Source organism: Ictalurus furcatus, chromosome 11 (assembly GCF_023375685.1).
Source record: "Ictalurus furcatus strain D&B chromosome 11, Billie_1.0, whole genome shotgun sequence".
NCBI classification, from domain to species: domain Eukaryota; kingdom Metazoa; phylum Chordata; class Actinopteri; order Siluriformes; family Ictaluridae; genus Ictalurus; species Ictalurus furcatus.
In genome coordinates this window covers 26,540,786-26,567,420 of record NC_071265.1, presented here as the reverse complement: position 1 = coordinate 26,567,420, position 26,635 = coordinate 26,540,786, and the positions used below count along the sequence as shown (strand labels likewise).

At 39.4% G+C, this 26,635-nt stretch overlaps 1 protein-coding gene across 1 annotated transcript in view; it reads left to right on the top strand.

Annotated features, from left to right (window-relative positions):
• Positions 1-26,635, top strand: part of kif1aa (kinesin family member 1Aa) — a 63,097-nt gene that overhangs the window by 19,005 nt on the left and 17,457 nt on the right. The window contains exons 7-34 of the mRNA XM_053636031.1: positions 745-856; positions 1,095-1,172; positions 1,636-1,701; positions 1,796-1,813; positions 2,253-2,331; positions 2,419-2,497; positions 4,038-4,180; positions 6,734-6,778; positions 10,618-10,820; positions 11,143-11,222; positions 12,022-12,097; positions 13,347-13,426; positions 13,583-13,689; positions 14,415-14,492; positions 14,945-15,125; positions 15,221-15,293; positions 15,419-15,509; positions 16,035-16,183; positions 16,543-16,721; positions 17,468-17,605; positions 18,549-18,848; positions 21,559-21,677; positions 21,955-22,040; positions 23,408-23,543; positions 24,195-24,348; positions 24,502-24,592; positions 24,685-24,803; positions 24,890-24,945. Of these exons, the coding sequence (XP_053492006.1) occupies positions 745-856; positions 1,095-1,172; positions 1,636-1,701; positions 1,796-1,813; positions 2,253-2,331; positions 2,419-2,497; positions 4,038-4,180; positions 6,734-6,778; positions 10,618-10,820; positions 11,143-11,222; positions 12,022-12,097; positions 13,347-13,426; positions 13,583-13,689; positions 14,415-14,492; positions 14,945-15,125; positions 15,221-15,293; positions 15,419-15,509; positions 16,035-16,183; positions 16,543-16,721; positions 17,468-17,605; positions 18,549-18,848; positions 21,559-21,677; positions 21,955-22,040; positions 23,408-23,543; positions 24,195-24,348; positions 24,502-24,592; positions 24,685-24,803; positions 24,890-24,945 (3,116 nt within the window). The remainder of the gene's footprint in view (positions 1-744; positions 857-1,094; positions 1,173-1,635; positions 1,702-1,795; positions 1,814-2,252; positions 2,332-2,418; positions 2,498-4,037; positions 4,181-6,733; positions 6,779-10,617; positions 10,821-11,142; positions 11,223-12,021; positions 12,098-13,346; positions 13,427-13,582; positions 13,690-14,414; positions 14,493-14,944; positions 15,126-15,220; positions 15,294-15,418; positions 15,510-16,034; positions 16,184-16,542; positions 16,722-17,467; positions 17,606-18,548; positions 18,849-21,558; positions 21,678-21,954; positions 22,041-23,407; positions 23,544-24,194; positions 24,349-24,501; positions 24,593-24,684; positions 24,804-24,889; positions 24,946-26,635) is intronic.

The window sequence follows — 26,635 nt, the reverse complement described above, 5'->3', positions numbered from 1 at the left end:
GATATCGTGTATTAGAAAGATGTGGCTTACTACTCAGTTATAATCCTGGCCTGCCCAGCGATAGCCTTTAAAAATGTTATGGTATAATAATAATAATAATAATTATTATTATTAGGAACAATAAATAAAAAATATATGTTGTAGCACTTTCTGTAACTAGGGGGCATGATGGCTTAGTGGTTAACGTGTTTGCCTTGCACCTCCAGGGTTGGAGTTTGAGTTTGCATGTTCTCCCTGTACTTCGGGGGTTTCCTCTGGGTACTCCAGTTTCCTCCCCCAATCCAAAGACATGCGTTGTAGGCTGATTGGCATTGCCAAATTGTCCGTAGTGTGTGAATGTGAAACCCCTCGTACCTTGAGTTCCCTGGGATCGGCTCCAGGCATCCAGCGACCCTGTATAGGATAAGCGGTACAGAAAATGGATGGATGGATGGATGGATGGATGGATGGATGGACTTTCTATTACTATAAATAATTTAATTATGTCATTATAGTATCATATGCCATTTATTACCCCTCTCACTGTAAGTGTAAAGTATGTAAATGTGAAGCAGATGACATCACAGCAAACCCTGATGCTGGGGGATAATTTTTCATACTCTTCATCCCCTTGCGCTAATTCTAGGCTGGCAGTTTCAGGAAGGAATATTCCTCATAGATTCCTTAGCTGTAATTACAGTTAAATGGTTATTCTGACTGGGTGATATCTGTTTCCCATCTGCTCTTTCTTCATTTCTCTTGCAGGACGGTGGCTGCCACCAACATGAACGAAACAAGCAGTCGTTCTCATGCTGTCTTCAACATCATCTTCACACAGAGGAGGCACGATGCAGAGACAGACAACACGTCTGAGAAGGTAGGCTGCCAAGGAACATTTTACACCCTGTCAATCACACTAAACCGTTCCCAGTGGGCACACAGAGGATCATCACTGCTCGCTGTTTGAAATGCACTGAAAGATGTTTGACATTGAGGCTGCTGTTTCAGGTCAAGAAGACATGAGCATCTTGTGTTAGAGTTCAGTACATATTATGTATATTTATACATCTTTATATGTATAACTTTTTGTCTCTCTGTATCTCTTTTTCAAATAGGTCAGCAAGGTCAGTCTGGTGGATTTAGCTGGCAGTGAAAGAGCAGACTCCACTGGAGCCAAAGGCACTCGGCTCAAGGTGACAACATCTGCTTTCCCAACATCCACCTCTTTCCTGAATGTTCTCTGTTTTCCTATTGTCTATTGTCTCCCAATCATATCTATCTATATCGCTTGTTTAGGCTTGCTTAGTGCCTAGCAGTCTTTTATTCTGTTTTCCTCTATCACCTTCTATATTCTATCCCATAACCCACAATCTTGGTAAACAACGATTCACCTGTCACAGGTGCCAATATAGCCATTATAAACTCAGGTTTAGGGTATTCAAGTTACTTTTCATGGCCTTTTCTTCCTTTCTCCATGTTTTCAGCTTCATAAGCATTGCACAGTGATGTGTGTGAGATTCTAGTTTAAGATGCAGCAAAATTATATTGTGTATTAATGCTGAAAGTGAGCACTCCAAGCTTACTCAATGGCCCAGCTTCTTCTTGGACTTTTCTTAACAAGATATTTCACAAAGCTGTTCTTTTCCTCTGTTCCAGGAGGGAGCAAACATAAACAAATCCCTCACCACACTAGGGAAAGTCATTTCAGCATTGGCTGAGGTGGTACGTATTGCTTTTTGCATTACCGTGTATTACACTGTGTATCATTTCCAGTGAATGAAGTTCAAATAAATGTTCTGATTTCTCGTTTTCCTAGGATTCTGGATCAAACAAGGTATGAGGATGTTCTACCAGTGAAGACGAAGCTTTTGGTTAAAAGTCTGAATAAAATCTACTTATCTCAAATGTAGTCTGTCTGCCAAAGTCAAGTTTTGTAATTTAGCGACCAACAAAAAATAAATTATCGAAGAAGTTATTTTAGCGTCGGGCTCCGCGTATAAATCGTAACAGACATGTTAAACCTTGTTCACTATTCTTAAAATGACATGCTAAAGTTGTTTCTGATGCTGCACTATACACGTGATGACAAAAGTACGTCACATCCCTAAATCAGCAATAAAAAAATCAGCCATCTTGAAGTGGGATTCAGTTCTTCCTTTGGTCAAACTTCAGACACCAGATATGTCTTGCATGATTGACTACATTTGGGGTAGGTGGAAAATTGTGTAAAATTAATTTTTAGCCATATTATTCATGACCGTTCTTATATACAGAACAAGAAGAAAAAGAAGGTGGAAAATTTTATCCCATACAGAGATTCTGTACTTACATGGTTGCTTCGAGAAAATTTAGGTATGTGTCATCTGTATCAATAGTTACACCAAATTGAACTTCAGGTTTATACTGATATTGACCTTTTTGACCTTTCCCCCGGTGCAGGTGGAAATTCTCGCACTGCCATGGTAGCTGCTCTCAGTCCTGCAGACATCAACTATGACGAGACTCTCAGCACACTCAGGTATCACAGTCCAGCTCGCTATCTTAATATTAGCCCTAAGTTTCTGAACAGCAGGGCAAATCTGATTTATTTTTATTTGTATTATTATTATTATTTTTTTTATATGAACCTGCATCACAAATTACAAGCAACCAAAACCAATATGTCTGCTTGGACCATAGTCACATTTATTCACCTGAAGTAGCTGCTTCACCTGGTCAGGGTCACAGAGGTTATCCTGGGAATACTGGGCCAAAAGCGAGAATACACCTTGAATGGGTACACATACATTCCCACCTATGGGCAATTTAGAGTAGCCAATCCAGCTCCTGGTATGTTGTTAGGGGATGCGAGAGAACCAGTGAATCTGTAAGAACATGTGAAACACAACACAGAGATTAACCCAAGTTCAGGATCTAACCTGGAGCTGTGAGGTAGCAGCACTACTCCCTTCCTGCACTGTGCTGCCCACTGTAATCACATTTGACCACATATTTATTGGGCACCATAGTAATAACACAAGCGTGTTTTGGAGTAGTGTGGGTCAGGCAAAAGTTAGAAAGGTGATTACTAGTAGAACATTGGATCCTAAACAATAACATTTTTTTTTGCCTATTTATGCATAGATATTGTGTAGCAATTGTATTAGCGATACAAAAATGAACATAAAAAACATCTAAAACATAAAAATAGTACAAAAAAAAAAATTTTTGTTCTACCAGACTGCCATTATTGCCTTTATTATTGCTGCACTTACAATGGGCACTACATTTATACAAAGTTTTCCTTATTTACATCCAGTAACTGGTCCTTTTCTGACATACTGGTTTTTATCTTACAGTGTGTTGGTGTTTTCACAAATATCTTCCATCAATAAGCATTGTGCACCAAATGACTAAAAACACAAGTTCCAGTTTGATCGTAAATGTGAAATGTGGCTTAAATCCGATTGGAAAAAAGGGTCACATTTCATGCATTTTTAGCCACTAAGAAAAAAAACTCCTTACTGGTTAAATTGGTAATGCGGAAAAGAAAAAAAAAAAAGATTTGAGCTTCCTGTCTGATCAAAGCTTTTTATTGTGTTATCTATTTACAATGTCTGTACCACCTCTTGCTTTCTGCCTCTTACACACATACACACACACACACACACGTAGATGCACACTCACATTCTCACACTCTCTCTATTGAGTTTATTAATATGGTTAAGGTGTTGAATGCTAATCACAGCTACTCACAGCATGTAGCGATGAATTCAGATCCCTCAGTAACTTCACTCTTCAAACACCCTTCCAATGGTGCTGCAATAAATCTGAGCCCTCAAGGAATGTGTGTGTCTGTGAGATATGAACAATTAATTTGACCATCTTATGCCATCTTGTCACGTATTAAGTACTTACCAAAACAGTGTTAATTATTTATGATCCATTTATTAGGCACCCTACAGACAGCTGCTCCACTACTCATGCACCATATGAACACTAACACATGCTCCAATATCCATGACTACACTGTTCATGATGTTCCGTGATGATTTTGGTCTGCATGGTTTCTGAATCAGGTACGCAGACAGGGCCAAGCAGATCCGCTGTAACGCTGTCATTAATGAGGACCCCAACAACCGGCTGGTGCGTGAGCTGAAGGATGAGGTGTCACGCCTGAAAGAGCTCCTCTATGCCCAGGGCTTGGGTGACATCATTGAAAGTAAGGCTTTCTACTCTTTCTGCTCGACACATTTATGTTTTTAGATAAAAGATGTGTAAAAATGCTTATAGAGAATGGTTCAGTGAAAAATAACCCCAAATGTCAACCTTTGGTGTTCATTATTCAAGCTACAAGGTTAATGTAGCTAACAAGTAATGCAAGTCCCAGACAACTTTCCCATAAATGTTTAGTCTCAAACTGCAACCAGATCGTCAGTAATGTCACACAGACTTGCTGATGTGAATTAAGAGTCAGAATGACGTAAACGATAATCACATTGTTGCCATCTGTGACCTCCAGAATCACTTTTCCCTCTCTTGATTGTGTGGCACTCTGTGCAAGATGACAAGGATGTAGCTCAGTGGTTCACATGTTGATCTTCTGATTGGACGTTTATGAGTTCAAATTCCAGCACTACCAAGCTGCCACTGTTGAGTCCTTGAGCAAGGCCCTTAACTCTCAACTGTTCAGTTATATAATTGCGATGAATGTAAGTCGCTCTCATTAAGGCTGGTTGCCAAATGCCGCAAATGTAAAGAGGTGTTAGACTCCATGTTCACACGGCAATGTTTCATCTTGCATCACTTAAGTTTCTTTACACTGGCAATTACTATGAATTACTTTCTTGAGTTAATGCTGGTCGCCATGGTTACCCTGTTTGCACCTGGATTTAGACATAGAAATTACACAGCTATCTACAGACCTATCAATTTAACCACACATCAGATGTCTGTTGTGTGTCATTCTCGTAGTCCATTTTGCGTCACTAACAGTTTCTTAGGCTCCTGTTGATGTCGCCAGTTCTTACTGAAAAAGCCGAATGCAGTGTAGAGTTTGTGTTGCCCCCTGGGCGACATGAAGGGGAAATGAGGACTCAGCAGGTGTGAGAGTTAAGTTTATTTTAGGGCTTCTGTCTGCGCTTTTCAGTACGGCAACCTTTTCAACTGAAACATTACAGCTTAAAGGAAAAACAATTCTAAATCCACACACACAAGCTCAGCAAGATGCTGTCCAAAGATGTCACTTTGCTGTTCACCACCGGTTCTCACAGTGACACATGGTGTATAAAAGGCATCATAAATAACACACACGTGTGTCCAATCACAAGCGGTGCTTGACCATGCCCAACATCACAGGTTGTTTCAAGTTTGAAAGAATTGTGTGAATTATGTGCTGTAAATACTGTGAATACAGACTTTGCCTTATAATTACTATAATGATCTTATAATAATGACCCCTTTAAAAAATGAAATTGGGTGCATTTAGGGAGCATGGTGGCTTTGTGGTTAGTACACTCGCACCTGCAGGGTTGGGGGTCTGAATCTCACCTCCACCCTTTGTTTGCATGTTCTCCCCATGCTTCAGGTGTTTCCTCTTAGTGCGTATACATTTATGGCATTTGGCAGATGCTCTTAGCCAGACTGACTTACATTTATCTCAGTAATACAAGTGCGTAGTTGAGGGTTAAGAGCCTTGCTCAAGGGACCAGCAGTGGCAGCTTGGCAGGGCTGGGATTTGAACTCACCACTTTATGATCAGTAGTCCAACATGGTAGCTACCACTGCCTGATACCCTCCCTTAGTCCAAAGACATGCACTGTAAACTGATTGGCATTTCCAAAAATTGTCCATAGTTTGTTAAGATATGTGTGATTGTGCCCTGCGATGAGTTGGCACCCCACCTTGTGCCTCAAGTTCCCTGGGATAGGCTCCAGTCTCCCCTGCGACTCTGTAGGAAAAGCGGTATGGAAAATGGATGGATGGATGAAATTAGATGCATGGAGAACCACTGATATTTAAAGCAAATACATGGTTTTTGGGCATGTGTTTACAGGAAACATTTTGGGTGACATAGAGGTCCATTATTGTTAGCTACATTAGCCTTATAGTTCCTGCTCAAAACTAAAGAAATCATTTTCAGACTCTAAACACATGTTGGCTGATCTATTTGGGAAAAACGTGTAATGCTAAATTAGATTTTTTTTTGCGTAACCATTCCTTTCAGAGATTTCATAAAGTTGAATTATCAAATGTATTAAAGAAAATGTTTTTATGTTATATATAGATATGTTGTGCATTAGTGTTACACCCAAATTAAATTGGGCAGAATAAGAGGCATAAAATAACTTATGTATATGCCCATTTTTCACACAGACTCATGCGAAAAATGTCAATTCAAATATGTGACCCACTCACTCACTCACTCACTCACTCACTCACACACACACTCACACACACACACACACACACACTTACTCTCCCCCTTTCTCTGCAGTCACTCCTCTCTTTACTGCTCCTTCATCTCTCCTCTTGTAATCTCCACAGTTCTAAAAGTTTCTAGAGCAGAGCATTCATGAAATCAGCCATCCATGTTTACAGTCTTTTAGAAGTTGTGAACTTTGAGATGCCTGTATTTCTCTGGCCTTGTGTTATTTAAATGAGTCTCACGTTCTCCTCTCTCTCTTTTCTCTTTCCCTCTCCTTATTTCATTTAATATTCTCTCCTTATTTATTCTCCTCACTCTGTTGTTTTCCGTTGTCACTCTCTCTTTCAGCATATCGTGGTCCAGTTGATGACAATGCTGGTTTGGATTTGAAATGTGTGTTTCCTTGGCTCTCTCTCTCTCTCTCTCTCTCTCTCTCTCTCTCTCTCTTTCTATTTCCTGTGCTTTTAGCAGCTTTCCTGGATGTGGCAAATCTCTGCAGCACCAGAGGCTTTTCTGGGGTTTTTTGATAACAAAATGAACCAGTCACATAACCGTGCTCATGCTATGTCAGCTGAATGTTGGCTTGGTTGGGTTCAGTTAGTTTATGAACCGTAGCTGCATGTGTAGACTAGCAACCAGGTTGTCAGAGTCCATACCCTTAACTTAAATACAGCGATTGCTGCTTATCAAAATTTGAACAAGTTTGTGTAAGTCAGTGTTGGTGAAGATGGTGATGATACATTCATCTGTTTCCAAAATAGATTGGTTGACTAATGATATATCCAGTGCCAAATAAAGAGGAACAATCATTTGGATATTTTTACTGTAAAATGTTGTTATATTTACCACCCAAGCGTTTTCAGAGGGTGAAAGGTTAGAAAAAGTGTCCAGTCACATCACTTTGTCTGCATCAATTTATCAGCATATTGACTGACTCAGAGTAAAGATGTTTATTCATTTTGCTGACTCAGCGCATTACTGCCATAGCAACACTACATTAGTGACTCACAGAAGGTGAAAATCCAGTCATCCACCACGTTGTTCTGGTTAAATTGGAGGTCCGTACAGAACATCTGGAATAAAACAGTTCAGTATCTCTAAACTATGCAGCAAAATATCACCTAAACTCTTGTTTAATGGATTATACCATTAAAAGCAAGACTATTTGACTGTCTGACTGTTCCATTTTTATCGGAGCCTGTTTGCTGGTTCGGTGTTTAATGCTAAAGCACAAGCTGTCTGTGCTTTGTGTACACTGGTGCTGCAGGGCTGTGTTTTCTCTCTTACTCTCTCTGCCATTTTCTTTTGTTGCTTCTCTTTTTGGGCTTGTCATGCTGAGCAAGAAGATTGTTGCTTTGCAGAGTTTATTTGGTCTCACTCATCCACTCATCTCTTCATGGAATAAAATCTCTTCTAGGAAATGTTATTGTAAAAGAGACGTTTTAATTTTGATTGTGGGGGAAAAAAAACCCCCACACTCAATGATATATTCTTTTTATATAAAATAATCATAGATACAAGCTCATCTCGCTGAAGACTTGGGAGAGCTTTCTCGCTGATGTGTGATTGAGTGATAGTGCATATCCTGTGAATTTGTGCTCCGTCTGTTTTACGCAACCTGCAGCTTCGGTTATGGCTATACCGCCTCCTTCCTGTCCTTTGCCTGTAGATGAGGGATGTTCAGTTAAAATTTGTAAAGGTTACATAAAATATCTTGCATACAATACAAAAGTCCAGATAAACAACTAATATGACTGAAGAGTGACAATATTTTCTTTTAATGCTTAACCAATAACAATTATATTATGGATGTAATTAAGAAAATTAAAAGTAGTTTCGTTTTGTTCTGTAGTGGAGCTTCATGTTATCACTTTTTTCTTTTTTTTTTACTAGTGCCATGGATAGTGAACAGACACTGAAGCAGAGAATAAATGCACACTTGTCTGTCCCATGATCGTTAAACATTTAAATACCTTCATTGTTGACTTTTGTAAGACTAGCTATGTCAACAGTTAGATGATCAGTCCATAGAGGGTAAATAAAATAAAACATTAATGAAAGTGTGTGAAAACTTTCCCCTTTCTGTTTGATTTAATGTTTCTAGGTCTATAGCTAGTCTTTGGTCTGATGAGTTGACTTCAGCGAAATAATTGTTTACAATTCTTAAGAAGAGAGAAAGCGAAAGTACACAAAAAGACAGCGCCCTCGCCCCGCTACACACTTCCCGCACCAAGCTTGGGAGAGTTTGCCAAATAACACACAGACACACAGAGTTCAAATGGCATGATCTCTGATTTATTCGAAGAAAGGCAGAGTATATATCATGCTTGACACACAACAGAGACAATGGATTAACTATTGATTGGCTAGGGGGAAGGGCGTGCTTGCATAAAACAGGAAGCATATCAATGTAAGACAGGAACAACTCCATATATGGTTTTCAGGAAGTCATAGGAATACGAGCAAATGTTATTCGAGAAGGTATGTAAATGCGTGTAAATGGTATTCGTGGAGACAATGGTAGAGTTGGGAAGAGTTAACAGAGGAACAAAGAGAAAAAGGTGTTAACACAGGAACAAAGGAAGTGTTAACAAGGGAACAGAGAGGAGATAGTGTTCATAGTAAACTTATCAATAATTTACATGACTGCAATGTGATTGGATACATCTCAACAGAGGATTTGCTACAGAAGTCGAGCTGGTTCGTGTTTAGAAAACTAAAAGTCACTTGTTTTACAGTGCTTGGTTCAGTTGACTGAAATTCCTTCCTCAGTCTGAATCTGGACCATGGTCTGCCAGTTGGTGGTCACTGGTCCAGAGGATTATCATGCTAGTGAGAAAATCCAATTTATCATTCTTCTTATGGTCTGCTGAGTCATGCTAATAAAGGAAAGGTTAGACTGTGGATGTTATTGGTTAAATGGCACTGCCAGCTGCTTGTCTTGCTTGTTAAACAGATTTACTATTGGTTGAGATGGAAATTGTGGTTTGGAATTTTGTTGTAAATTACCAATTGTCTGTTTTTCATGATTTCTAGAATCCAGGCACTGTCCGTGGTCACACGATGTAGTGTGTAGAGGGGTGTTTGAGTTTTTTTCTTTGTCTTACACTGAGTATTATTCATAATGATGATCTTTTATCTTTAATTTCACATAAACCTAACCAAATTACCACCCTCGCATACAGATAGCACATACTTCCAAGCTTTTACTTCAAAGGCTTACTTTTCTCACTAGCCTTTCTGGTGTAACTGCTCTCTTTAATAACTGACAGAATGCTCGCTCCTTGTTTCCATAGCAGCGCCGCGAGAGCCGAGCGCCCTTATCATGCAGCAGGTCACTCGGACGTTATCCTTAAAGTCATTTACCCCATTATATTCACCGTCGCACTAATAGAACGTCCGATAATGTGCAATAACATGCAGTGATTATTCAGTATGCTAATGTGGGGTTTATGACACGTGATCATCATCACATTAGGACTGAAAGGTGGGGATGAGACGATTTTTCTCACACATGAGCTACATAAATGCTGGCTCACAGCCCTAATGCAACCGCTTCCGCTCTTGTGTTGGATATAGATTTTATTCAGAGCGTAATGGAGCTAGTAATGGGGTTTTTATTAAAGCTACTGGAGTGCCTAATGACAGTTGCTAGCTTTTAGAAGCAACATGAACCATATATTAGAAGATGTAGCACATCCAGGAGGGGTATTGTTGGAGTATATGAGGCTTACTGTAAGGGAACAGGAACTATTGCTATATGACTGGAATAACATGCACAGAAACAGAATATATAGCATAGCACGACTGAATAATCTGCATGTATGCTTACATAATACTGAAGGAATATGGACTGATGTCCCAATTGCAGTGCTTTGGCTGAAGCTTAATAGGTCACACTACACATAGCACAGCAGGTGGACATTTGCTGCTTTATGCTTGAGCTGCTTTTTCTTTTTGTTTTGTTTTTTTGGCCGTGACTGTAGAACCTGTCTGTTCTCCCTCTTCTGGTGTTACATTCTGGTTCCTCGACTCACATGTACCGGCCATTTTATATTTGGACAGATTCATTTTAAGCTATATATATATTTCTCTCTGTCCTTTTTTTTTCTTTCTACTTTTCCTTCTCTGAACTTTCCCTTTTCTGCCTGCTTCTCTTTCCATATCTCTCTGACCCCCATCCCTCGCTTAACCCCACCCCACCCCACCCCACCTGGCAATCCCCCCTACAGACTTTTCTGATTACAAGAACAATAACAATACTGGCCAAGCTGTCAATGAAAGGGGTGATCTCTCCGCAGTGACCAATGCCATGACAGGGATGAGTCCCTCCCCCTCTCTCTCCGTCCTGTCCAGTCGTGCTGGATCCATTAACAGCCTGCATGACCGCATCATGTTCAGCCCTGGAAGTGAAGAGGCTATTGAGAGGCTCAAGGTGACTCAGTGAATACAACATACCTATATATATATATATATATATATATATATATATATATATATATATACACATTTAGGATTACAAATTAGAACCAGAAAAGAAATTCAGTTATAAGTCCTGATAGTTTCAGTATCTCATTATACCCTCAAATAAGTCTCATGCTCTGAAGTGCTACCCCACTTCAATATGACCCACAAGTGCTCTGAATACATTTATCCTTATTTCAAATCTTTCTAAAGCTGTTGAATGTTTAATGTTCTGGTATGACCTAACATTACTGAGTATTTGACTTGAAATCTCTTATGATGCCAATCAATAGGAAACAGAGAAAATCATTGCTGAGCTCAATGAAACATGGGAGGAGAAGCTTCGCCGTACCGAGGCCATCAGGATGGAAAGGTCAGTTTTTCAGGTGGCATCATCCATTTTCTATTCAATTTTATTGATATAGCACTACAGAAATCCAGATGTGGACTTGATTCCTAATGAGCAAGCCAGAGGTTACAGTGGCTAAGAAAAACTCGCTGAAATGACAAGAAACCTTGAAAGGATCCAGAATGAAAAGGGAACCCATCCCCTACTGAGTGACATCAGATAGTGTGATTATAAATCATTATTATTATATACTTGGATATTATACACTAGTATAATATCCAAGCAGTACTAAGTGTTTTCAGATGAGCATAGAACCACTTTTATGATTACAACAGCAGTTCTAAGGCACAAATCTACAGTATTCAGGTGAGATTATCTACTGAAGCAAGGGTGAGTCTTCGAGAGTTTTTGGGAAGTGCAGTCTTTAGGCAGCTCTGCCTCAGGTGGTAGAGCGGCTTGCCCACTAATCGTAGGGTTGGTGGTTCAGTTCCTGGCCCACATGACTCCACATGCCAAAGTGTCCTTGGGCAAGACACTGAATGAAGTTGCTCCCGATGGCAAGCTAGTGCCTTGCATGGCAGCTCTGCTACCATTGGTGTGTGTGTGTGTGTGTGTTTGTGTGTGTGTGTGTGTGTGTGCGAATGGGTGATTGAGAAACAGTGTAAAGTCCTTTGTAGAACCGCTAAGGTAAAAAAAGTGCTACAGTATGTAGACCATTTAGGGTATCTAAGTGGGATCCACAGCAGCACCACAAGTGCAGAAAGTTCCAAGCAGATTGTCAACTGTAGACTCTGTATTGTGAAACATAACTGCTGTTTTTCAGAGAGGCCCTGCTTGCTGAGATGGGTGTAGCCATGAGGGAAGATGGAGGCACTGTTGGCGTCTTTTCACCCAAAAAGGTATAAAGAGTCATGTGACATCAATGTCACGGTTTAATATCATACACATATAGATATTCACTATAACACAGTAAGTTATTGATTTAGAAAATGGAGTCACCAAATGATTGCGTTCCCATTCATCCTTTTGAAGCCAGCAGAAACGAGAAAACCTCAGGCCATCTTTATAGACTCTGTTGGCTTGTTCTCCCCCAATGAGGTTGGTTACAGAGTGCTATGGAAAGCCTGTGATTGATTCCTGAGTGTTCATTTCTACTGAAACTATCCTAGTGTTCCACTTTCCTTACTGCGATATCGCACTATATTTAGATCCTCGTATGTCTTCTTTAATTTAGAGTAATATTCATGCTAGTATTTTCACGGTACAGTGACTGTAATAGTTTAAAACGAGAACTCTAGCCTATATTTAGTCTTGTATGATTTTCCAGAATTTCTTGGTTATGTTTGGGTTTGGATTTCTCAGTTTTTTGCATGCACCTTTTCCTGTGTGTTGTTAACAGTGTTATTCATCACTGGTCACAAGTGCTGAGTATAAAAATATAATCTGATTACTTTACAAATACTTTAGGATAGCCTCTGTTCTAACTCATTTATTTGGTTTCATGAGACGAGAAAAAAGGAGCAAGGCAAAACCTTATATACTTCTTTATTGAGGAGCTTACCATTTTGATATGTAGGTGATTCACAGTATTATTACTTGTATAATTATAACATTATTATTCTTTAGAGTACTTGTTAGAATCCAAATGGAACAAACCAACCATGTAGTTACACACATCTACCTTTAAAGAATTGTTGTGTAGCATTGTAAGTGTTGTTTGTTTAGTAATCAGAGATTTTTACCAGCTGTCCTGACCTCAGCTCTCTAGTTAGACATACAGTATATTTAGCTAATAGTCAGATAGCTGTCTGCTATTAATATTCAGATTAATTGACTTGATCTATTGCCACACACACAAACCAAACACAACAACTGACATTTTTATCAATTGTAGTGACAGCTATTGTGTAGTTTATGGACACACTCATTAAAAATACAAATAAATAGACTGAAATAGTCTGAAAGTTACAAATATACTAGTTCAGTGATGATTTTCATTAAACCACCCAACACTGGCTGTTAAGGGTGTTTTACAACTGGCCCATTAAAAGATCCCTCTATGCCCTACACCCTTTTTCTACTTAATTTCAAGGTAATATTGTTGTATGTTACAGGACATTAATAATGTATTTTTGCGTAATGGTTTAGACTCCTCATCTGGTGAACTTGAATGAAGATCCTCTGATGTCTGAGTGTCTCCTTTACTACATTAAAGATGGAATCACCAGGTTGGTGCAGTGTTCATGATTTTCTCCTGAAGTTTGTAACATCATTCATGTGTTAACCGACCCAAGCTGTCTGAGCTCCTTGATCTTCGACTACAATGCAGCTTACGTATATCCTCTCATGCTGTTTCTATTCTCCGTTGTTCTGTGTTTGCTCAGGGTGGGGAGAGAGGATGCAATGACAAGGCAGGACATTGTCCTCAGTGGACACTTCATAAAGGACGAGCACTGTATTTTCACTAGCAGTGCAGGACCTATGGGAGAAGGTGAACAATGCTTACTCATGCACTCAAACATCCAAATAATGGTTTACATACTTTATACACACTGTACATCAAGATAGCTATTACTGTGATTAAATGTTGCCATGTCTGTATATAACGTAAACCAAAGGAACTAAAAGGGAATCTTTTCACTTTATCTGCTAACAGGCTAGTCAGTCCAAGACGTAATTAATGAAAAAAGTCTTGTAGTTCATTGCCAGAATTTAATATGTGCAATATCATTTAAGAAGTCAGTTATGAAATTAAGTTGTGAATCAGCAATATGGCAACCAAGTAGCTTCATGGTATCATCGGCTATCTAAGTCTCTAATATCCCAAATCAGGAAGTTTTCTATACCCTTATAGAAAAAAACTATTCTGTTATATTTATTGCTGGATACTGTGAGTAACAATGAGAACGGTAATGTAGCAAAGAAATTTACAAGTAATGTGGAGCCTGCAAAGGCATTTAATCTCTGCCATAACATGGCTACATCTCGTTCATCGGCTGTATTATTATCGTCTTTAAGTGTCAGTGTCATTTTTGGTTTTTGACCACTTATGTGACATATACATGTAAGGAAACAAATGATCCATATGGTTGCTCAAGTTTCAAATAAAGAACCAAAAACCCCAAAATGTTATGCTATACTTCCTCAGGAAACATATAAATGTTTTTCCTTATCAAAAGAGCATTCATTATAGTTTAACTGTGCTTTTTCCGACAGTCATTCTGGAGCCGAGTGAAGGCGCTGAGACCTACGTCAATGGGAAGAAAGTGACAGAGCCCACGGTCCTCAAATCTGGTGTGTCTCCATGCTGTATTTCCTTAACCGTTGTTTGCTTTTTAAAGGGATGCAACACAAGATGGTAGCTTTACTGTGAGAATTTTACATTTCTTGCTTTTATTATTTACAGAATCCAGCTGCCTGGAGTTATTTGAATTAGCAAAAGTGACTTCTTTGTGCCTTTTAAACTACTTAGTTCAGCTATGTAATTAGGTAATGACATTTAAGTTCAAATGATTGTAGAGGAAGTCTGTTTTCTCAAACCATTTCACTTCCAAGTTAAATTGAATATCATTATACTATACAGAATTATAGAATTAAATGAAAGAAGGCTTGATTGCTGGAAATACACAATCCTGCAGTTCAACAAGTGACAAGAGTAAATAATCAAGATGGTTTTATTTATATACAGACTTTCTTGTTTTGTTTACTCTAAAAAAATCATAATTTTTCATGGTTTGGTTTTACAGGGAACCGCATCATCATGGGGAAGAGCCATGTGTTCCGCTTCAACCACCCGGAGCAGGCGAGGCAGGAGCGGGAGAGGACTCCATGTGCCGAGACGCCGGCTGAGCCTGTGGACTGGGCCTTTGCTCAGAGAGAGCTGCTAGAGAAACAGGGCATTGACATGAAACAGGAGATGGACCAGAGGTAGGACTCTGCAAGAAGGGGGGTGGGGTAACAGGGACAGACCGATTTTTAATTATTAATGCTGCATCTGTGTATCTTTTCCTGTGTGTGGTTAGACTTCAGGAGCTGGAGGACCAGTACCGCAAAGAGAGGGAGGAGGTCAATAATCTTCTGGAGCAACAGAGACTAGTGAGAAACACATTTCAGTAAAATTTGATCGAACAAACACTGATAAAGACATAAAGATGCCCTTCAAACCTAATGGTAAATCTGTATGTTAGAAATGCATGGAACTGTATTTACTACCTTTTCAGGATTATGAGAGCAAGTTGGAGGCCTTGCAAAAGCAGGTTGATCGTTACTATCCTGAAGCAGCAGAGGAAGAATACGAACCTGACGAGGAAGGTGGGCTCTAACCTTAATTTTGAGACAAGAATCGCATACACTTCTAGACAATATGGCCAAAAGTATGTGGACACCCGACCAATCACACCCATATGTGCCTGTTGAACATCCCATTCCAGATTTAGTCCCCCTTTTGCTGTTATAATAACCTCCACTCTTCTGGGAAGGCTTTCCACTAGAGTTTGGAGCATGGCTGTGGCTGGATTTGGCAAATCCCCACTCCAACCATGGCACACCATATCTTTATGGATCTCACTTTGTGCACAGGGGCATTGTCAAGTCCAACAGGTTTGAGCCTCTTAGTTCCAAAGAGAAATCTTAATGCCAGAGCATGCTAAGACATTGTAGACAATTATCTGCTTCAAACTTTGTGGCAACAGTTTAGGGAAAGCCCACGTATGGATTTGATGGTGAGGTGTCCAGATATCTGGCCGCCTATCATTGTATCGTTGTTTGGCTGTGTCAATAACAAATAGTTAATATTTTTTAACTGTGTGCCTGCGTCTGAAACTTTATTATCCACAGTGCAATGGACTGAGAGGGAGACCGAGCTGGCGATGTGGGCTTTCAGAAAGTGGAGGTGTTACCAGTTTACCTCTCTCAGAGACCTTCTCTGGGGCAATGCCATCTTCCTCAAAGAGGCCAATGCCATTAGTGTGGAGCTCAAAAAGAAGGTGGGAGCTTTATTTTCAGTCGTGTATGGTTAATGATAACTAACAATATGTTTAAAGTAAGTAGCTACAGAGAAAGTATGTACTGTAAAAACATCAGCTCTTTCTTTCATGGAGTATTGCAGCATTTAAATAGCTTAATGAAGCATGGATACTCAATCAAGCCTTCAGAGAAATCAGAGTTTAACAAACACAGTATTGTAACAAGGTCTTTAATCACCCAGGGTATTAAATGATCTATTATTGGTCATTCAAAGCGAATATAGAGGCTTCATCAGTATTGTATATGCATCATATTTATGCCATGCACTGTCAGTTCATGGCCAGAATATTTGCAAATATATCATGATGTCTGCTCACAGGTGCAGTTTCAGTTTGTGTTGCTGACCGACACACTGTACTCTCCGCTTCCTCCTGACTTACTGCCTTCTGATGTGAATAAAGAGCGTGAGAAAAGCCCATTTCCCCGCACCATCGTGGCCGTGGAGGTGCAGGACCAGAAAAATGGAGCCACGCATTACTGGACCCTGGAGAAGCTCAGGTATGTGCCATAACATTTCACATGACTATGAGTATGACTATACTGTAGCATATTTTATGAGCATTGATGAAATGTCTTTCATTATATTTTGTTTGTTGTTGTTTTTAACAAACCAGAGAAATATTTCACCTGGCTTATTGTGATTTTCTGGGTCCAGCATAAGGACAGAACTGCGTCGGGGAGGAACAATTAGACTAGAACAGGAAGATTAGAATATTACAACATGTTGTATATCATATATTATACTCATATACAGTATTTCTTTAAACTTCTACCATGTGTTTTTGTAAATGGTAAAAGTATATTTCATGCTGCAACTTTTTTTGTTTAATGTTTTATATCTAAGGGTGTCCCCAAAGTCTCCATACACAGGGGAAATTATTTAGAAAACATCCTCTACGTGTGGAATTGTCTCTCCCACTCATGATGAACTTGTGTTAACACATCTTGTGTAACTGCATGCCCATTGCAACCTTATGACAGCTTCCCGATCCAGCCATGAGAATGATTTAAATACGTTCTTCTTTCGTCAAAGGCGTTCTTAAAGGCTATCTGAAAAAATATATATAATATAAACTAAGTATGAAAAATGTTTTGTAGGCATTTGACTAAAAAGTCTTAATTCCCCGTATGTATGGAGACTTTTGGAACACTGTATACCCTGTATACCAAAGTTGATGTAACAGGCATGCAGTCACACACTGAACGTGAAGAAATGATAACGTATGTAATGGTGCCCCCTGCAGGCAGCGTTTGGACCTGATGAGGGAGATGTATGACCGAGCTGCAGAGGTTCCCAGCAATGCCACAGAGGAGTGTGACAGTGTGCTGACAGGAGGAGACCCTTTCTACGACCGCTTCCCTTGGTTCCGCCTGGTTGGGAGGTGAGTGGTCACATGGTGCAGATGTGCTGTAAAGCATGCAGTGTATGTTCATCTCAGCCCCAGTCCCAGGCATGTACCACACATCTCTGTGTTCTTTCCTGAAATGACACATTGATTTACTTGTGGAAGAACTTGAATTAGCCGTGTGCTGAGGAAAAACACAGAAATGTTTAGCTTGGAGCCCCCAGGAATTTTGAGAAACACTGTAATCATGCAGCAGCACGAATTGCCCTTGCATCAAGGCAGATCAGGAAATACAGAATATATATTTAACAAACAGGGTCTCTGTCCCCTTATAAAATCGATGAAATTATTATAGTTATCCAACATGAATGGAAGTATTGTAATATGAGTTAAAATATCCTTATGGAACCTTGTTTTATCAGTAAGATTGATGTATCGTCATGGCTAGTGATAATAATGCTCGTTACACTGCAGAATTTGTGTTTCACTAGTAAGAGGGTATGCTTGTGTTGAGCCAGTTTAGGCTTCTAGCACTTTCAGCAGTATATACACATCTCCAAAATAGATAAAAACTGTTGTCTTTTTATTCAATTGTTCATCATAACGTATATATATCTCTCTCAGTAACTATTATAAATGATTTAGTAACTATAGTTAACCTAATGAGAAAAGTATGTATTTATTAGAGTGAGGAATGCAATTCTGGATCTACTGACAGCTTCTGGGGATTTAAAGGGTTAAAATGTGTGACAGAGAGCGTGTTCCTTACCTCTCTCCTTACTGAAGAGTAATCACAATCTCACTTAGAGGAAGATGAAACAATTCTGTTCTGCAAGGTGTGCTGTCGGTAACCCTGTCAGAATGAAACATGTTTAAGTCTACTCAAAAACCGAGCAACTGAATCAGGTTGACCCGTACGTGAATACTAACTAACAGGGTTACCATACTAACTGGGCTCCCATGTCTTTGGCTACACCAGCAACCTACTATTCACCTCATGCCTTAGTGAGCAAGCGAAAGACCCCATCGCCTCCCCGACCCTCTCTGATCCCACCGAGACCACTGAACCCACCGAGCTCATCCAGTCACGGCACTGCAGGGGGCTCGGGGCAGAGCTGGACGACTTCACAGATGAGCTCTTGTCGGATGAGCTGTGTTCTGAGCTCGGTGATGAAGACGATGACGTTTATAAGGATGATGAGAAGGGGCTTTGCAGAAACTCCGGCGAGGCGGAGGACCCGTTTTATGACCGCAGTCCTTTGTTCAGTGTAGTGGGAAGGTTGGTGAGGTTTCAGGAGCATGCTGGGAAAGGAAACTAGCTCTTTCACACTGAGACACAGGACATCTGTTTTCTTGTACAGATATCCAATATAACCTGCACATGCGAACAGACGATTGTAACACATACAAAATCAACTAAAGAATATTCTACCACAGTGCTGCTGAATCGCAAATCTGATTGTTCAAATGGTATTGATTAACTTTCTATAACGTCATGGCTCGGACAATAGTGGTAGAAGTGGTATATCCTGTGGTATAAGTGAAATAAAACACTTTGAGACATACTGTAATTGGAAAATAATCAGCTTCAGGGTGATCATAGCATTAAACCACCAGTCTGTTGATGATTTTTCCATAACAGCATGTCCTGTCATGTTTTATTTCCTACATAATACACAACCCAGTGTTATAAAAACACATAACTCATAGTTCAAATACACTCACCATCCACTTTATTAAGAACACCTGTACGCCTGCACATTCATGCTGTTATCTAATCAGCCAATCACGTGGCAGTAGCGCAAAGAAAGAAAAAAATCATGCAGATACAGGTCAAGAGCTTCAGTTAATGTTCATCAGATTCTGATGTTTGATGTGAACATTAACTGAAGCTCTTGACCTGTATCTACATGATTGCTTGCATTATGCTGATGCCACACGATTGGCTGATTGGATAACTGCATAAATGAGCAGGTGTACAGGTGTTCCTGTTAATGTGACAGACGAGTGTACTAAATGACACAAATAATGGTTTATACTTTATAATCACAGCAGTGGATTGCACTGGTGGTATGTGACAGCTGATGTTAAATCAGGTTGGAAAAGATCTTCCTAAACCAAGTCAGGCAGGATCACATCATCTGACAGGGAGAGAACAATAGAACAATATTAGCTCCTCTTTAACTATACAAATCCACACGGAAGCCTGATCACATCTTTTTCACCTTGTATTTGGTAGACATTTGGGGGCTTTAAACCTGTCTTCTGTCATTTCCATACATTTTGACTTTCATGTAAACTATATTAAATGCATAGCTTGGATCAGATTTCAGATAAATCTGTGATAAATTCCTTCACAGGGAAAATTGTGTTTATAATGCATTGTTAAACCCCAAAGAGAAGCAGTGCATGAAATTGCTTTGGATGAATTAAGTACTTCATGCTAAATTCTGTACAGCAGAACCTATTTATCCTTAACAGGTCAATTTTGCCAGTCAGTTTGAATCCTTTGCGTAGATATATCAGATTGTTTGCCTCACAGAGAAACAAACAGGCTCAGATTTTCCTATACATAGCATGGACTTCCGATGAATGGGATCAAATAATACATCCAGTCACTTGATAACTGGTTTCTGTAATATGGCGGTAATTCAGGATGTCTCCCATATCTCAAGATGAAAGAGCTGGTTTCTAGAACAGCTGTCTCTTCAAGGCATGCCACAGCATTTATTTCAATTCGCTCTTTTTGTGAGGTTGGACACGGAGACCTTGGATTACTGGACTGGCTCATGCTAATTTCTTTTCGTTTTTGAAGTCAGCTGCTCTTGTCATGTCACACATCTGTGAAAGTGAGAGTATTGCTTCTTATTGTTCATATCTGGATGTCACACTAATCTCAAGGCTGGCGGTGTTTGTTTAAACTAAGCAATGCTTGGTATTGTTTATTTGCCTCCTTAATCTTTGAGTCAATCTTTTGTGTGTGTTTTTTTTTGTTCGGAGCCAGAGCATGCCTTTTTGCTTTTGCTGACCATTCCTTTTTGTTCAGAGCATGCCTTCTTTGCACCTCACCAATCTTGCCTTTGCTGACCACTCCTTTTCCATTAAATGTCTACCCTCCATAGGATGATAGGAAATCCCGTTTTGACCATACATAGATCTAAAACAACAACAAAAACAACAACAACAAACGACCTGTAGGCTTCAACGGCACCATTGCTTCAAGGGTATCTTTTGTACTTTTATGTACTGTACTGTAGTTTTGAATGTAAAAAGTGAACGTAAGGTATTTAAACATAAAAGGAACGTAATGGTATCCTTAAATGAGTTTACCTAGAAGTAACCTCGAAGGCGGCAAGCAATAGAACTGAAGGAACCAAAAGTTGATTTACAACCACAAGTATAACACTAAAGATTGATGAATCAAAGAACATCAAACTGTTTTCAGCAAATGTTATTCATTAGTAAGTCTATTCACATTAAGTCCAGACTCATTTACTGTTATTTTGATCTGTCTTCAATTTTGGTTTGGTAGTGACACTGATTCAGAGATCAGAGTTCTAGGCAGGTGGCTTACCGTGAAAGAATTCTGACTTACAGTCTGAGAAGCCCTGATTACTGTTCTAAGAAGCAGCACACATACACACAGTTTCAAATTTGTACTCACTTGCGGACCAATGCGAGTACATTCATGTCTATTCTGACCAACATGATATGAAGAGCTTAGAGGTATTCCTAGTCCATGCTCCTTAAACCCACCGAAAGACTTAAACCTTACAAAAGGCATACATGCTTGTTTCAGACAGAAAGTTAAGCAGTTGATTTAAGGTTTCCACTGAGGGGCAGTCATGTCAGTGGCCACTGCAGTCCCTGCTTGTTTGGTTGCTTTGTAGCTCTGTGTCGTGTTTGTCCATTGTATCGAAAAGTCAGTCTTCGATCGCAAAATGCATTTCTTGTTTACCCCCTCATCTCATGCCTCTCTTCTTCTCCAGGGCCTTTGTGTATCTGAGTAATCTGCTGTACCCTGTGCCCCTGGTACATCGAGTAGCCATTGTGAGCGAGAAGGGTGAGGTCAAGGGTTTCCTGCGTGTAGCAGTGCAGGCAATATCAGGTAAGATTGGGACCCTAAATTCTGACATAAAAAAAAAAAAAAAGCTAAATAGATTTTTAAAAAGGTACCCCATGTTTAGTAACACAATAATGAGGATAATAAGATGGTACAACAAGATTGTTTCTCTCAAGATTTTGTACTAACTATGGGCCAGCATAATTTTTTGTAAGTGATGATAAGGATGTGTACTGTAGGCCTGCAATTGGTCAATCTAAAGGACAGGGTATGTGTGACTTCATGAAAAAGTGAAGTGAAGGCTCTCTGGTTTTTCCTCCAGCTGATGAGGAGGCACCCGATTATGGCTCAGGTGTGCGGCAGTCTGGAACAGCCAAGATCTCCTTTGAGGACCAGCAGTTTGAAAAGGTAAAAGTAAAAAAAATCAAGAAAGCGATTAAGCAGTGTGATTGGTTTTAGAACAGTCAGATTTAGGGGTAAGATTCGAAGTCCAAGTATGCAGATCTGGAACTGGCTTGCTAGAATTCAGCACAATTAAGTGAGAAATGTTTAAATACTAGGTTTAGTAAATGCATTAGAGCTGACCTCACTGGTTTCTGGCACTCCAAGACTGTATTTGGCCATCTGAGAGATTTTTTTGATACGTTAGGAGGAGGCGCTGATCTCAAGTTCTTGGAGATCCACAGGAAATGCATGCTTTTTCTTCTGTTCTGGCTAAAAGCATACTCTGAGATCATGAAGTACTGGCAATATGTTACGCAATACAGGTGCATCTGAAAAAATTATAATATTGTGGAAAAGTTGATATTTTTCTCTTTAATTTAATAAAAAAAAAGTGGAACTTTCATATATTCTAGATCATTACACATAAAGTGAAATATTTAAAGCATTTTTTTTGTTTTAATCTTGATGATTACAGCTTACAGCTCATGGAAATCAAACATCCAGTACCTCAGAATATTCGAAAAAAGAATTTATAATACAGAAATGTCAACCTGAGAAGAGCTCTAATCAGCTAATTAACTGAAAACACCTGCAAAGGTTTCCTGAGCCTTTAATCTCAGTCTGGTTCAGTACACACAACCACAATCATGGGGAAGATGGAAGTAAATTGTGCATTTCATTTGGAAATCAAGGTCCCACAGTGCCAAAACTTCTACTAACTAGTTTGCTGATCATGGTATTACTGCGCTTGATTGGCCAGCCGACTCGCCAGACCTGAACCCCATAGAGAATCTATGAGAGACACCAGACCCGACAATACAGACCAGCTGAAGGCCGCCATCAAAGCAACCTGGGCTTCCAAACACCTCAGCAGTGTCACAGGCTGATTGCCTCCATGCCACCCCGCATTGATGCAGTAACTCGTGCAAAAGGAGCCCCGACCAAGTATTGAGTGCCTAAATGGAGATACTTTTCAGAAGGTCTAATATTTTTGATTTCCATGAGCTATAAGCTGTAATTATCAAGATTAAAACAAAAAAAGGCTTGAAATATTTCACTTTGTGTGTAATGAATCTAGAATATATGAGAGTTCCACTTTTTAAATTCAATTACAGAAATTTTTTTTACTTTTCCACGATATTAAATTTTTTGAGATGCACCTATATATATATATATATTGCAAACCTTTGACCTAACCCATGTACCACCTCTTTTGATTGTATATTAAACCATATATAGTATATGTGTATGTGTGTGTGTGTGTGTGTGTCTGTTGGATTATATGTGTTGAGGAGAACATAAACAAGCTTTTCCCGCTATATTTTTCTTAGTTCCAATCAGAGTCCTGCCCAGACGGTCTCTCCCGCTCTGGACTTTCCCAGGAGGAGCTGCGGATCGTGGAGGGTGAGGGACAGAATGCAGAGATGGTGCCATCTGCCGATGAAGTCAACAACAACACCTGTGCAGGTAATGAATGAAGTAGCCAAGCAGCTGTAGAGTTAAAAGTGGTTTGAATGCTCAGCAACTTCAGTAAATCAGCTATTTAACTTGGGACATACAGTATACACTACCAGTCAAATGACTCCATGACTTCAATAACTTAAATACTTTCAAATTTGAAAATTTAGCCAAGAATAGGTATACATTACGTTAATAGAATAAATGAGAAAAAAAATCTTTATTTTAATGAAACAATCTATATATAATCTAATCGGAACGGGCCAGAAGTGCACCATATATTTATATTTATGTTTTAATTAATACTAGCACTGTGAGTCTTTTGTCTGTAGGCTTAATAGGTTTAACCCATTCAAGTGTGCCTAACTTTAATAAAGCTCTCATTTAGAGTCCCATTAGGACATGAGAGCAAGCAGTTCAGAAGTTGCACTAAGATTCATCTTTCCTTATACAGTATAATTACTATTGTGTATTGCTTTGTTTGGTCTGATGTAATAACAGTGATTAAACTGTAATAATACATAAGAAACTGGCTGGTGTGTAATGATTTCACTGTTTAATATGTGCCTTTTACATATTAGCCTTCTGAAACCCTGTTCATTTTACACTGTATGTAAATGTGTATCAGCTTCCTCATTCTCTGTTTTTATCTCTTCTTAGCTGACCCAGAAGATCCGGAGAGCACTGTGAAAGACGGTGTTCTGGACGGTGCTTTGGACCACCTAAAGATCGGAGAGCTCTTTACCTTCAGAGTCACCGTGCTCCAAGCATCCAGCATCTCTGCCGAGTATGCAGACATCTTCTGCCAGTTTAAGTATGTATTCTCTCAAACAGAACAATTCTGTTAAACTCTTTAATGATCTAGTGTCTTAATGGTGATTACTGAAAGTATGTAGGTTTCTAAAAGAATACATTTCATTAAAGATATGTAGGATCTGCAGAGCTTTTTATTACCTCTTTTTTTCAGTTTTATCCATCGGCACGACGAGGCGTTTTCCACAGAGCCGCTGAAAAACACTGGGCGAGGTCCACCACTGGGCTTCTATCATGTGCAGAACGTAAGATTCCTCAACACAAACTTCTATAAGCATTTAATTCACCATCAAATATTTTGCATAGAAAGGACAACATTGTGTGTATGGTTCTTCAGATTGCAGTGGAGGTCACTAAGTCTTTTGTGGAGTACATAAGGACCCAGCCAATCGTGTTTGAAGTGTTTGGTCACTATCAGAAACAGCCCTTTCCTCCACTGTGCAAGGACCTAATCAGGTTATTACTCCCTGGCATTATGTTCTGTTTGTGTTGCCTTCTCCTCTTATTGCATGTCAATCTAAAGTGTCTGTCTCTCTCATTAGCCCATTGCGTCCATGCAGAAGACAGTTCCCAAGAGTCATGCCTCTATCCAAACCAGGTGAGAGCAGCCATAAGAGTCTTAGTAATAATATTTATGCTATATTCAAGCATTGTACGCTCAACAGCCCCATAAAATGGCAGCTTGTGCTTCAGTTTGGTTTTTGTATGTTGTCCTTGTCGTCATAATAATACTAGAGCTTTAGCATTTTGCCAGTAGTTGTGTTGCTTTGTATGTCACCTTTTGTTGCTTTGGGGTCCATGTCACATCACTTGTGTATCATTCGGGGTGGGAATTCAGCTGCAGACAGCGATGCCCCGTCAGATCGGGAGAAGACGCTGGAGCTGATTCGCTACCTGGTACCCGATGTGTTCAACGGGGCGTTGGTGGACTCCCTCTCAGGGCATGCCCTCAGTGCAGCGGGGGTTGCAGCTTCCTTCCTTCTAGAGGGGGAGGGGCAAGCCAAGCTGACAGCCCCACCCCTCTCTATCTGTTCAGTAATTAAAGCTCAGAAGCCGGGTTTGTAACAGTCATGTTTGTACGAGGTCTGAGAAATTCCCTGAAACAAACGCTCTCATCTCATCTAAAGCAGTTAACGGCATTGCACCTGGCTGAATAAAGCTGGTTACAACCCAGTTTAACTTTGATTCATGGTATAATCACAGAAATAGATTTTTTTTTTTTTTTTCATGCTTCAGTCACATAATTTAAACTGTTGTAATACTGAGTTGCTATTATAAAACTTGTCTGAGATACAGTGGTGTCCAAGATATTTTCAGGAGATTCTGAGAGAATTAGTTTTTATTTCATTCAATTTTGCCCAATTATATTTCTCAAAAGAATATAGACATATACATCAAAAAATATTTCTCACGACTGAAAGCACTAGGAATGATAATATGCAGAGCTAAGTTTTGAGGTTGTGTGGGTTCATGTGAAAGTGGCCCAAGAACATCTTTCCCAACCAGTCTCCAACCAGTTGTTTTAGTCTGGACCAAAGTCTAATTACAGTATTCATATATGTTGTGTAAACAAACTATTTACACATATTTTAGTTTCCTAAAAACATTCCCATTACTTAAACTGACATAATCTTGAATTTTAATATAGTCATATCTAGCGTTGCACTTTCATTTGAATGTTACTGAACAAATAACTGCATGAATGAGAGAACATTTTGGTCCATGGACTTTCCTCAGGCCTGTCAATAACTGGTGTGTTTGTCCAGCTCTTTCTCACTCCTTCATATGAATCGAACATTCCGACTCTTCTACACACGTGTGGTTTAGCATTGTGTCCTCTGTTGAACCTGTGCATGTATGAGACGTGTCACATTTGGGATGAATGTGGGTTTGTTGCTACAGTAGTCCATTAACATTTGCTTTTTTTTTTTTTTCTTTTCTTCTAATGTAATATTGATAAACACATTTACTTTCATCGAATCAATTTAAGAAGTAGAGTATATTTCCTAATTGTCCAGTCATATAAAATATCTTACTTCATATGTTGTTTGATATAAAAAGCTAAAAATACATGTTCAGACATTGAATATTTAAAAAAAAAACGGCAGATGTGAAAGGATCACTGTCATTCAGATGACTGTTCGATCATTCAGACACAGAATTTGTCCCTCCTCTCTACCCTTAGGCTCCCAGGTGATCCTTTTTCTAACGTTGTTTTATCTCCTGGTCTCATTTCTTCCAATTACATTGTTATATTTCTCTCCTTTTCTTTCATCTCTTAAACAAAT